Source organism: Triticum aestivum, chromosome 4A (genome assembly GCF_018294505.1).
Source record: "Triticum aestivum cultivar Chinese Spring chromosome 4A, IWGSC CS RefSeq v2.1, whole genome shotgun sequence".
NCBI classification, from domain to species: Eukaryota; Viridiplantae; Streptophyta; class Magnoliopsida; order Poales; family Poaceae; genus Triticum; species Triticum aestivum.
The window spans coordinates 155,831,259-155,843,101 of NC_057803.1; the positions used below are offsets into that span (position 1 = coordinate 155,831,259).

At 42.3% G+C, this 11,843-nt stretch overlaps 1 protein-coding gene across 1 annotated transcript; it reads right to left on the reverse strand.

The window, feature by feature from the left end:
* Nucleotides 1-1,398: 1,398 nt before the first annotated feature.
* Nucleotides 1,399-7,262, reverse strand: LOC123081897 (AP2-like ethylene-responsive transcription factor AIL7). The gene is made up of 8 exons (XM_044504408.1): nt 6,763-7,262; nt 6,565-6,647; nt 4,021-4,029; nt 3,835-3,923; nt 3,367-3,440; nt 3,211-3,261; nt 3,036-3,112; nt 1,399-2,337 (listed from the first exon to the last, which is right to left on the reverse strand). The coding sequence occupies exons 1-8, from the start codon at nt 7,071-7,073 to the stop codon at nt 1,895-1,897; spliced, it is 1,137 nt and encodes a 378-aa protein (XP_044360343.1). The 5' UTR covers nt 7,074-7,262; the 3' UTR covers nt 1,399-1,894.
* Between the last annotated feature and the right edge of the window lie 4,581 nt (nt 7,263-11,843).

The following is an 11,843-nucleotide window of genomic DNA, read 5'->3' on the forward strand; positions in this document are numbered from 1 at the left end:
AGGCACATTTGTCAGTACAATATTATGTTCGGTTCCCCTAAATACATAGTTCAGGTGGGCACTGGTTGGGAAACGATGGGATTGGTGGCTGCATTTACGTTCTAGGTTGATGGAGATCAACTTGTCTAATTAGCTAGATGTATTCCGATGGACCCTTTCTGTGTTTTGGGCATGTTTTTCATTAAATCTATGTATGTGGACTTGATTAATAATGGATTAATCATCGGGTCTATCAATATCAGAAAAACAAAGGTGCCTTTAAAAATCAGGATTTTTATGTAGTTTGTGCATAAGGGAGTGATTCTAACAAATTTGAAAAAAATGTAGGTGGAAAGAGAGTAAATGGTTTTTTTATGACCACGAGGAAACGATTCAACATTTATTTCTCACATGACCACTAGCTAAATTATTATGCCGAAGAACATGTGTCTTTTAATGTACCTTCACCTAACATTATCTTCAATATGTTAGATAACTGGTTAGGTGGGGTTGAGCCTAGTATAATGACACATTCATGTGGAAGTTTGTGCATTAATTTGAGTTATTTGGAACTGTTGAAATGATTGTGTATTTAACATGACAAATATCACAAAAAAATTCAGGTCCGTTGCGCATCTGGATGGATTCGTATGTGGTCATTATTACTACATCATGTAGAAGTGAGAGAGAGTCTATGGTCTTTGGAGGCAATCAATGGGAGATGATAACACAAGCTGTATGTGGTCATTATTACTACATCATGCAGAAGTGAGAGAGTCTATGGTCTTTGAAGGTAATCAATGGGAGATGATAGTACATGCTACATATAGCCGATTTGAATGAAGGTCCAATAATAGAATAAATGTTTAGGCCTCTTTTGGTTCATAGGATAGGATTATCGTAGGAATAGAAATTTTGTAGGAAATGAGATGTCATGTATCCCAAATCCTATGAGTAGGAATAAGAAATGAGATGTCATCTGGTTGACACCAAATGAATTTTTCTATTGAGTCTAGGCTCATTTTTATTTTTTTATAAAATATGAAGGATAGAAACCAATTCTATGTAGAAATAGGAATCAATTTCTATGAATCAAAGAGCTCTAAAGAAAAAAATCCTATAAGAATCTTATCCTGTAGAATTTCTATGAAATTTCTCCAAACCAAAGGAGATCTTAGGTTGCCGGTTATTTGTTTACTTTCTTGTTATTGATTAGCTACTTAAGATGTTATTCATACCTTCAGACTACTCGTTTAAAATAGAGGTGATCCTCCTTTTGGTAAGAAGAATGACAGAATACTGTGAAGGGAACAAAAGGTAAACAACATACAGTTTTGCTAAAGCATATCTAGATGTGCCATAAGTATTGCACATTTAAGACCTATACCATTGATTTTATGTCGAGATTCGTATGGATATTTTTCTTTTCTTTTCTTTTTCTCTTTATACTTGATTCACTCACCTTAGACGTGCAATAACTAGAGGATGTGCTCTAGACACACCCACATACATAACATCTGCCAACATGTGCCACTTGTCCACTCCTTGTTCAAAAGAAGCCATCGACTAAAACTAGATAACTTAGCATGTCATTCTGAGGTGCGCCATAAACCTCTTCAAGGAACAGCAGCCCACATACCGCTACTACCGTCCTTGGAGCTTCTTTCGCCCTGCTACCGCTATCACTTGCCAGGAGCAGCATCTACTCAAGTTCGCTAACTGTCTTAATAACCTTGACACATAGAAGAGGACAGCTGGAACCAAGCGGCACCAGCAACTATACCCTAGAGTATGTTCAGGTGGTGAGTTCCAAACCAGCAACGGCAAAATATCACCTCCGTCCCAGCTACCCAGCCAAAACATCGCTGCACTTGCTCGCATCTCCAAAAGCACAGGCCCTTTGAGAGCCCAGAGACTACACAGCCGAGTTGGCCAGCTGAAGGATGCCACCAGCCACTTCCACCTTGCTGTCAAGCTGCACCTTCTGCTCCACGTCGCCGAAGGGCCAGTAGAAGCTGGGCTCCCCAAAGCTGTAGCTCGAAAGCGGCAGAGCATGCAGGGGCTCAGAGGCCTGGAGCTGCAGAAGGCCGTGGAGGACGTAAGGTGGCACTTGCACGTCACTGCACGACTGCTGGGGAATCGGAGGAGCCGAGGACACGAAGGTAATCTCGCCTTGCGCTTCTGGTGCTGCTGCCGCTGTTGGCTTGTGGCTGCTCATCCGCCTCCCGTTGACCGGAAGGTCGCTGCAGGCGATCGCCTCCAGGTTGTACCGGCTGGGCTCGAAGTTGGTGACGGCATTGTCGCCCCTGAACTTCAGCGCTGCGATGTCGTACGCCTCCGCCGCTTCTTCTTCGGTTGCTGAAAAGAGCAATTTGGTTTAGTTCCAAATGAGCTGAGCCAATCAATCATTACAGTATGGTATGCATCACAGAAGAACAGAGCAGAAGAGCTTGCATGATGCAACACCATAATGACATTCAGAGCTATCTGTATAACTGCAACGAACTGTTGACGGTGAACATTTTTTTTAGCAATTTAAAGGAACTCATATCAATGCTAACGGTAGTATTAGATCTAAAGTTCATGTCTTAGCATGAGAGACACAACGGTCTCTTACTCTCTGTTCATGAAAACTGGTTAATAGGACCATTTTTTTTTTTGAAAAGGAGGAAAACCTCCGGCCTCTGCACCGATAGATGCATACGGCCATATTATTAAGAAGCACAAGAAGGTCTTAAGTTCCAATGCTGCTCATAGTCCGAGCAAATAGAAAAATATAAATAAGTCTGTAATGTGCCACACTCGGCGAAAACGCTCCACATCCGGCAATCAAGAATAGACCACGATGCCTAGACACCTAGCCTATTATTAAGTCGCCATCCAAATCGGCTGAAGATAGTCCGTGCTACCGTCTCCCAGCGGTTAATAGGACCATAGACCCCATGTATAAGCAATGCCCAGTCTGCACTACATTGTAGTACATGCAAGGCTACATTCCCTCGAGATCTCTTTGGAATGAAGAGAGATATCACAGTTAGTCAACTAGAGGCGCTTACCGAAAGTCCCCAGGTACAAGTCCTTGTTGCCTGCAACACGACCAATTCTTGCCTGCCAGCGTCCATGTTGGTGGTGCCTGACAAAACATATCACTATCAGGGACTAGGTCGAGCAGATTTTAACTGACGCGCAACATATTGATCAAACTGATGGATTCCTATAGTTGAAAATTACCTTGTGACACCTCTGTACACCGATGCACCCCTAGAGAAGCCACTGCTCTTCCTGCAGATTTACACCAGACAGTTTTCTTTTTAGGATCACCAAGCAGACAGTTGTAAGCACAAAACATGATGCCTGACATGAATGTGAGAAGTTATAAACACCAACCTCCTCAGTGAAGCTACAAGCTCGTGCCTGCTCATGTTTTGCATCTCCTCAAGCTCTCTGATGTAGTTTTCTTTCTGTAAAGCGAAGAAACTCAATGTTAGTTAAGCAAAAATTGCTGAGTTCAGAACCAGCATAATTATTATTTTTAAGGAAAAGGAACCATTTAGCACAACAGAATAAAACTGACACTCCCCGCAAAAAAAAGAATAAAACTGACACATAATTCCAATTGTTGACAATGGAATGTAAATACAATATATTGCACAAATAAACTAAGCAATATGAGGTGCATCTAAGAAAAAATATGCAAGTCGTCAACGGCACAAAAGACTTTGAATTTATGTCTTCCATCTTTACCATGACATGAGTTCAGAGAGGTGATAGGATAACATGGAAGTATTCAAAGCAAGGATAGAAGAAACACATACATCAATACCTATTAGAGAAGGAGGGAAGGATGACACTTACAGGGAAATTAGTAGTAGCATTGACACCCCAGTATTTCAGAGCAGCAAGATCATATGCCCTAGCAGCCCTATCTTCTTTTTCATAGCCACCTGCATAGTACCAAACATTGCTTTTAAGTTTCTACCAGATGTGATGCTTAAAAGACAGGACACACTAATATAAAAGGTAGGAGGTAACTGTTCATACCCAAGTAAACTGAATAATAGTCCCCGCATAGTCGCCAGATTAGCAAGCATAAAAATGGTAGACAATACAAGCCAAGTTAGTTCGAAGTGATAAGAGAAGAGAAAAAACAAATAAATGGATAGAGAAAACATGCATAACTATCATGTGATTCTTATAAAGAAAATAGATGCACCGCGCTTAGTTCGCGCCTAACTGAGCAAAATATTCACTTAGTTATGATTGTGTTGCCTACCATGGACACGTCAAGACACCATTAATTAAAATCAAGTACCCATTGTGACCTGAAGTTGGTTACTTACAAATAGACAGCATGTTCCTGTATTACGTAGATGCTCGTTAACAACATTGACATGCAATCTAAGCTAAATTGAAACAGAGAAAAAAATACTCTTCTGAATTTATGCTTATAGTAGTAGTATCCAAGCTATGGTACCTTACAAAACTCAATGTTGGGGATATCGCTTATCGGGAACTTATCGGTCGACCCATGATAAGGGGTAAATCGGCCAGTTTATCGGCATATCGGCCGATTTATCCCCATATTGGCAGATTTATCGGCCGATTTATCTTATCGGTCTGACAGCGGTAAGCGATAAATCGGCCGATTTATCGGCATATCGGAAGATATCTTGAACAGTGATCTAGAGCAGTGGCTCCTCTAGACAACATAGGATGCAATGTGCACATTTCAACTCAGAGAATATTAATTTCCAAACATAATTTCCTAAATGCAACATAGTGCTCCTACTTGAACTGCATGCATGGGTTCCTGGTCTGGTAGACAAGAACATGAGTCATGCACCATGCACACACAGAAGTGGCAAGACCAAGAGATGATCTGTACATAGAATGAAGTAAGCAGAACATTTACGGGTGGCGGATAAGAGGATTTTGACAGCGAGTATGCAACATAAAAGAAGGTTGCTCAACGTATTGAAGTATCCACAATAACAATAATGAAAAGAGGGGGGAGTTAAGTTTAGCAATCTGCCAAATTCTTTCGAAAACACTAGAATGAAATAAAAAATCATAATTAGTAACATTTAAAACCATGAAATATGTTCACTTTGACTGGCAATATTTCCTGACCATGTGCGCCTGCACAATATTTATACATTTTAAATTAAATGATTGCAAGCCGAAGAAACATACTAACAAAAAAACGAGTCTGAAGATCATTATCCCAAAATGTACATTTAGTAAGAGTACCACCCTGGTTTGAAACTAAGGATTTCAGGAGTAACAGATTCATTACATTTGGTCTGATTCTCTAATTAGGCATCTGTAATTAGTTCAATTTTGAACTAAATACTAGTGAGCACATAAACTGAAACTACTAGAACTCGTTCATTGGACCTATATAGCAGGCAACCTATTAGAACTACTACTTGTTATAGCAAATTACTGGCAGAAAGGAGCATATACCAAACGGTAAGCAGACCCCAGGCACTAATGTTTGATTAGCTTTCCTACCAAAAATGTAGTGATCGAACATAAGTGGCCTGTGCAGTTTGCAGGCTGCATGCATGATGCAGAAGGCCAAATATGGGAAATGCACGGCCATGCGCCAGACATGTTTTGCTTGGACTGGAGTACATCAAAATTTATCTCTAGTGCAAATGTGAGTACAAACAAGCCTCGCGTATATATCTACTTGTACAACCGAGTGTAGGGCCACACACGTATATACAACAAAACTGTGCTGATCATCAACAAGGAGCGGGACAAAACTTTGGGTCGTTGCTGCCTGCTAGCTTAGCTGTGCCCTTGCTTGCTTGCTGGCGTCGCAAAAGTGGTCAGACGTGCATGCCATGCATGCCCATTTCAAAATTCGAAAACCCCTCGACCTCAAGAGGCTGGCAGATGAAAACAAAAAACAGATTGCTGGCAGATGAACGCAAACAGAAAAGAAGAAAGACTTGCAGCGGAAGAAGAAAGAAGCTGACCCACCCCACGCACGCATGAATGAACTCGCTGGAAACAGAAGACCCGGAAAAAGGCAAAAGGCTGCGTGCTCACTGTACTTGCAACTTGCAAGCTGGCATAAACTGCCGCCTGCCCACGCCAAGATTAATCGTATTGTTGTCCAGGGAAACAAATCTTTACCCCGGTTAATTGTTTCAGCTAGCGCGCTCTCTCTCTCTCTCTCCCAAAGACAATCGAAATCGTACTACTACTACTACTACTAGACATTGGTATTGCCCCGAGAAATACGAGAGGAAGAAGGAGAGAGAAAGAAGGCGGTCAAAGAGGTGGTGGTGGTGGGTCCGCAGCGAATCCGGGCGAGCGAGTAGTCTACCTCGCCATCATCATACACGGAGATGGCTGTCACCTCACGCACGCAGCACGCGACGTCTCTCTCTACCTCTCTTCACTCCCGAAACGGCGGCACGGCATCCCATCGGGTCCTCCTTTTACCCCCCGTACGTACGCGAAAGATCCGAAGCCGCAAGCAAACCAAGATCTAAATAATCGCCACCGTCGATGTTCAGATTAGCGGCGAGATTATGTGCTGGTTTAAGCCGGGGATCATGAGATGGTCACCTTGGCGTCCCTTGCGTTTCTGGCCCTCGCGGCGGCACGTGTTGTCCCACAGGTGCGCCTCGTACCGTTTGGTCCACCGGTGCCTGCGCTCGCATCGCACGTGTTAGTTAATACTAGTATGACTACTACTTTGGGGAGGGAGTGCTAATTAATCACACTCCTTAACCACACTTATCAGTTATCACTCGCTAAGCATACCTGGTCACCCCGCGGTAGCACGACGTCCTTTGGCCGGAGCTCGGCGTCAGTGGCAGCGCCGCGGCCAGCGCGGAGGAGCTCCCGGTGGTCTCCACGGGCGCCGCGACGGCCAGGTCCGTGGAGGCGTGGACGTCGTTGCGGGAGGACGCGAGGAGGAGGCGCCCCGGGTCGGCGCCGAGAGTAGGAGGAAGCGGAGGCGGGGCGGTGGCGAAGAAGTCGTCGGCGGAGAAGCCGTCGAAGGGGAAGAGTACCGCGTCGGACAGGTCCGTCACGGGAAGCGAGGCGGAGCCGTTCGTCGGCGGCGACATCATCACCCACCGATCACACACACACAACACAACCTGGGTCCTAGGGCTTTGAATGGGGTTTGACGTGAGGGGGAGCAAAAGGGGGCCGGGAAAGAGGGCGGCGCTGGCCAGGGACACGGAAGCGGGGGCGGAGGAAAGGAGGAGACGGGAGGCTCCGTCGTATTTATAGGGGAGGCGGGTGATAATGACGGGCGAGACGGTCGCGCACTTCTCCTCTCGTCTGGTCTTCTTCTTCTTCAACCAAAGTGCGGTGGGGACTACGGAATTGGAGTTGGAATGGAAGGGGAGGATGGGCGGTGGGGCAGCGCTGTGCTGTGCTGTTTTGTCCCTACTGCCTTTTGTTCGCGAGTTCCAGCACTGGTCTCCGCGCGGCGGTTTCCGTTTTAATATTTGAAAATCAGAGTTGGCAGCGTCGATGGTGGAATGCGAATGGATATGCATCAAAATTTCAGAAATGACCCATCGACGTAAGGGGATTCAAGAATGGGAGCGAGCCCCGTCCACGTGTGTTCTCTCTGTCTGACAGGAGAGGAAAAACAGTTGATCGTAAAAAAAAAGGGAAATGAAAACAGCCTACGTACCTTATAGCTTAAGAAATGGGAAATGGGGTAAAACATGCTGTTCGGTCCAACCTTTTCTCCGGCCAGACGTTTTTAAAAGTATAAGTTAAACTTGCTTGTAGGGATGGCAATAGGTAGGGTATAGGCGGGCACAACCGCCTTCTACCCAAATCCATACCCACAGAAAATTTCTGTACCCAGCCATTTCAATATTTATGGGCATAAATTGGCACCCATGCCTATACCCATCGGGTATCTAGTGGATATAATATATAGCATTTAAAATTTTAAAATACAGAGAAATGGATTTAAACTTCAAGTGATCATGGACGAGTAGTATATCACTAACACATGCTACTATGGTGGGTGGCCTCTTGAAGGCATCAAGGGAGTATGAGCGACGGTTAATAGAAAGCCGGTACAGTGGGAGGTCATGCTGGGAATGGGGAATAGCTGGATCGAGCGTTGGATAGGAGTCTGGTAGCGAAGAATCAAGATTTCATCTATTCAACGAGTCACATAGGATGCATGAGGAGTGGCGAGCCGGTGACTACGGGCCTATGAGCTATGGCCAATTTAAGGAATCGAGACTTAGGATGGGCCATAGGAGTTGGATGATGACCCCGCATGTCATAGGACTTATTTTTATTTATTAATTGTTTCTGGGTATTCATTGGGTTATCCATGGATGCAATATCATACCCATATCCTATTTTGCGGGTATGGATACCCATTACCTATGGGTACAAAATCTCTTCAAGTCTTGCTCATACCCGTTGTTTTCGGATAGGGTACCCGCGGGTACCCATACCCATGGGCAAAACTGCCATCCCTACTTGCTGGAACACCATTGGAAAAATTATATCCATTCATAATTGTTACGTGTGCTATTTTGAATTTGTATGTTAGCCTCCATCGAAAACAGATAATTAAAAATAATTTGTGCGATACCTGTTGAAAATCATAATTATTTTTAATGTCTTAATTGTAGCAACATTCATTGGAGTTGGTAACATCGAGGTAACGTCAATCATGCAGTATAAGATTGGAATTAGATCATAACCATAGTCAAACTTCTTAGAATTGTAAGTTCCACAGTAAATTACCTCAAGGAAAATATCCGTGTGTAAGCATGAAGATTGCCATATGTGCCATTTCAGATCTATATGTAACCGATCCTTCAAGACAGATGGGTAACACGTCACTTGACTGCTAGGATTATGGGCCCTATGGAAACACCGAAACGCCATTGTATTCGACGGTGCAACACCCTCCCTACGCCGGGTCACCGAGACAGTACACCTTGAATGCACAAACTGGAAGCGTGCGGGACTCATCAAGGACGAACTTGACCATCTCTTAGTGGAGCTAGATAGGTGGATTAACATGAGAGTAGGATAGGGCTTGTAGAACCGGTCGTGGCCGGGTAGAGTAGTGCTTGCTTGTAATCACATGTAACACTACTTGTGGAGGGTTTATTTAACCCATTCCCTTCTTTACTAGATGATATGCACGCTCGTGCATATTCCAGAAAAAAAAGACATCACTACCACTGAAATCCCCTCATCTGGTGTTCATGATTTTGAATTTTTCTTGTATCACTGAAGTGGCTAGAATAGAGTAAATAAGACCGAGACGATTATAAGTGTGTAGAAGAAGACCTTCGCGCTATTCTACTAACTAGCGAGGTAGAGGCACGGCGTGGTGGTCATGCATTGGCACATCTTGCAAATTATTCACTGAAATGCACCGATGATTTTCATCTATACAATTTTTTTGGTCACATTAGTCAGAACTCCATGGTCATTTTTGATGACAGTCTTGCCTTCTCCTCAAATGACTACAATAGAAGAAATCATATTCATCGGCAAGCCTGTTTTGAAGTTCACAGGTTGCCATATTATTATAAAAGAAACCATATTTGAATATCATATATTAAGATTACTAATTTTGATAACATTATCAAGAGGAATTTCTTATAAAAGCATGCAAATTAAGGTTTTCTCACCGATCTACATCCAGAAACGTTGTACTATGATGGGTGTTGTCAAGATACTCAAAACCATCAAGTTGTTTTCTGCCTCATGTGCTTTATAAGTTATGTAATTGTTTTCAGATTTCATCTCTTGTAAAAGCTGGTTCAGTGCCATTTTAGGAATGCCATCTAATATATATGTGCAATGATTACTATGCAGAAATAATTTAAGATTATGTTAGTAAAAATGAGCATTGCTTCTAAAATTCTATTTATACCTGACAAACCACAGAAATGTTTTGTGGCCTATATTCTTATTAGAGAAAAGAACCACATGATGTTACTTAAAGAGGCAAAGATCTCAAGACTAATTGTACATGTTGGCTAGAAACCCCAATTATATGCATGTGTGTTGTGAAAAGTTAAGTGCTTGTGCAAATGAATGTTGTATACTGGTGGATTGTATTTGTATGTAAATTTCATTTCCCGGTCTAACAACAAAATAGAAAGAATATGTAGCCAAGAAAATCATAATTGAGGAAAGTGCCTCAGGCCCTGGAAGCATTGGAAGTGGTTACAGATAAGGAGCCGCCTCTGGCAATCTCAGTATTGGTTTGTGTAAGTAAACCGCCTGTGGTGGTATTCAACGCAAGCAGTTATAGAAACTGCCTGCGTTATTCTGTGTATTAGCGACACAAGATTTGAGGCGAATCTCACAACCACCTCCACCCGATGAACGAAAACAGCCTGCAAAGCCAAGTTCTATAATAGTTCAAGTTTGTTGAAAGTAACTTGAGAGATCAGGATCTACAAGGTTAGGGTAACAATAAAATCAAATGGCAGAAGAATTATCGTGATTGGAAGAATGAAATCGTAATGTTATCTATGACAAAAAAGAATTGAATGAAAGGAGGAACATGTCCAAGATGGCATAGTAAAATAATTGCATCACTAGAAAGAGTGCATGAATTTGTGATGGGAAGAAGGGTGGCATGACCTTGCGATAGGACAAAATAGGAGGAAGTGGCCAATTGAGATCAGGGAGATGAAGAAGATTAAGATAATTGAATGGACATAAAACCAATTGAGACAACATGGCCAAAATATTGAATGGAAGAACGAAGATGACGCGAACGAGAAGTGCACCGAGGAAGAAGAAGATAAACGATAACAATGGATGGAACATGATGAAAAAGAAGAACCAGTCTAAGAATGAAGAAGTAATTGAACATGACAGGAAGATGAAGCCTGCGTATAGGAACATGGATGTAGAAGAAGGGTTGGACAAAGTATTAGTATAAAATAAACATGTATGTTGTGTCCTATTGACAAGGTTCAGAATCTTCATCTCATTTTCAAGCAATTTCCCCTGAAACAAGTTTCTGTACCATGACGCAGATCAACGCTTTGTAGACGAATAGTTAGGTGTGCCCATGCGAATTTTCCAGTATCATGGCATAATCAAACTATGTCTATTACACACATCTATGTTTTTGATCCAAATGTAAGTGGTTGGAATGTACATCAAATCTTCTAACCAAGTGTACTAGACTGGCCCGTCTAACAATTACTGGCTCCCTCCAATTTGGGTAGAGTTGTCATTTTGATCATTAGGGTGGTACCTAAAATGTAAATCTGACAATTATTTCTTAATGAAAAAGCGTACTGTAAAAGTTGTTTTAGTGTCTGATTTTCGTGCATCCAGTTAAGATATTTCTGCACCTATTGGTGTTTATAGTTTCAAAAGAGTACCAAAATCATCACGAAGCACATATATTCTTGAACTAGTGTGAAGTACTAACGTATAATTACTAACTAAAAGTGGAACGATATATTTTGATAGTTTAACATTATTTGAGTGAATTTTAGTTTTTATTCCATGTTTTTGTTAGTTTATCACTAATTACCCCACATTTAGTTTTTATATATGAATTACACTATTTGCTCAAAAATTACTATCTTTTCCCTTTTAAATTACGAAAGTGATATGCTAGGTATATCCCATTGATCAAGAACGCTTTGCATGCCACATCATGGTTTCCATCCTTTTGTTATTGCCGGGTCCAAATTGGTACGCCTCATTGTACTAGATCCACACCACACAATGGGTAATCTAGGGGACATGCTTCAACATGCTTGAGCTTGCCCTCCAAAACTGCAAATAATAAATGAACATCACTACATAGAGGTGCCACATTGATGCTTCACATACGGTGGCTCACTCTCACCTGTCTCTTG

Bases quoted from the DNA above. Each gene is read 5' to 3' on its own strand.
- LOC123081897 (XM_044504408.1), bottom strand. From the start codon at position 7,073: ATGATGTCGCCGCCGACGAACGGCTCCGCCTCGCTTCCCGTGACGGAC. The intron at 3,441-3,834 runs GTAAGTGTCATC...TTCGCTTTACAG, and splicing joins ATGCTACTACTAATTTCCCT to AAAGAAAACTACATCAGAGA. The intron at 2,338-3,035 runs GTAAGCGCCTCT...TGCTCTTTTCAG, and splicing joins CTTGTACCTGGGGACTTTCG to CAACCGAAGAAGAAGCGGCG.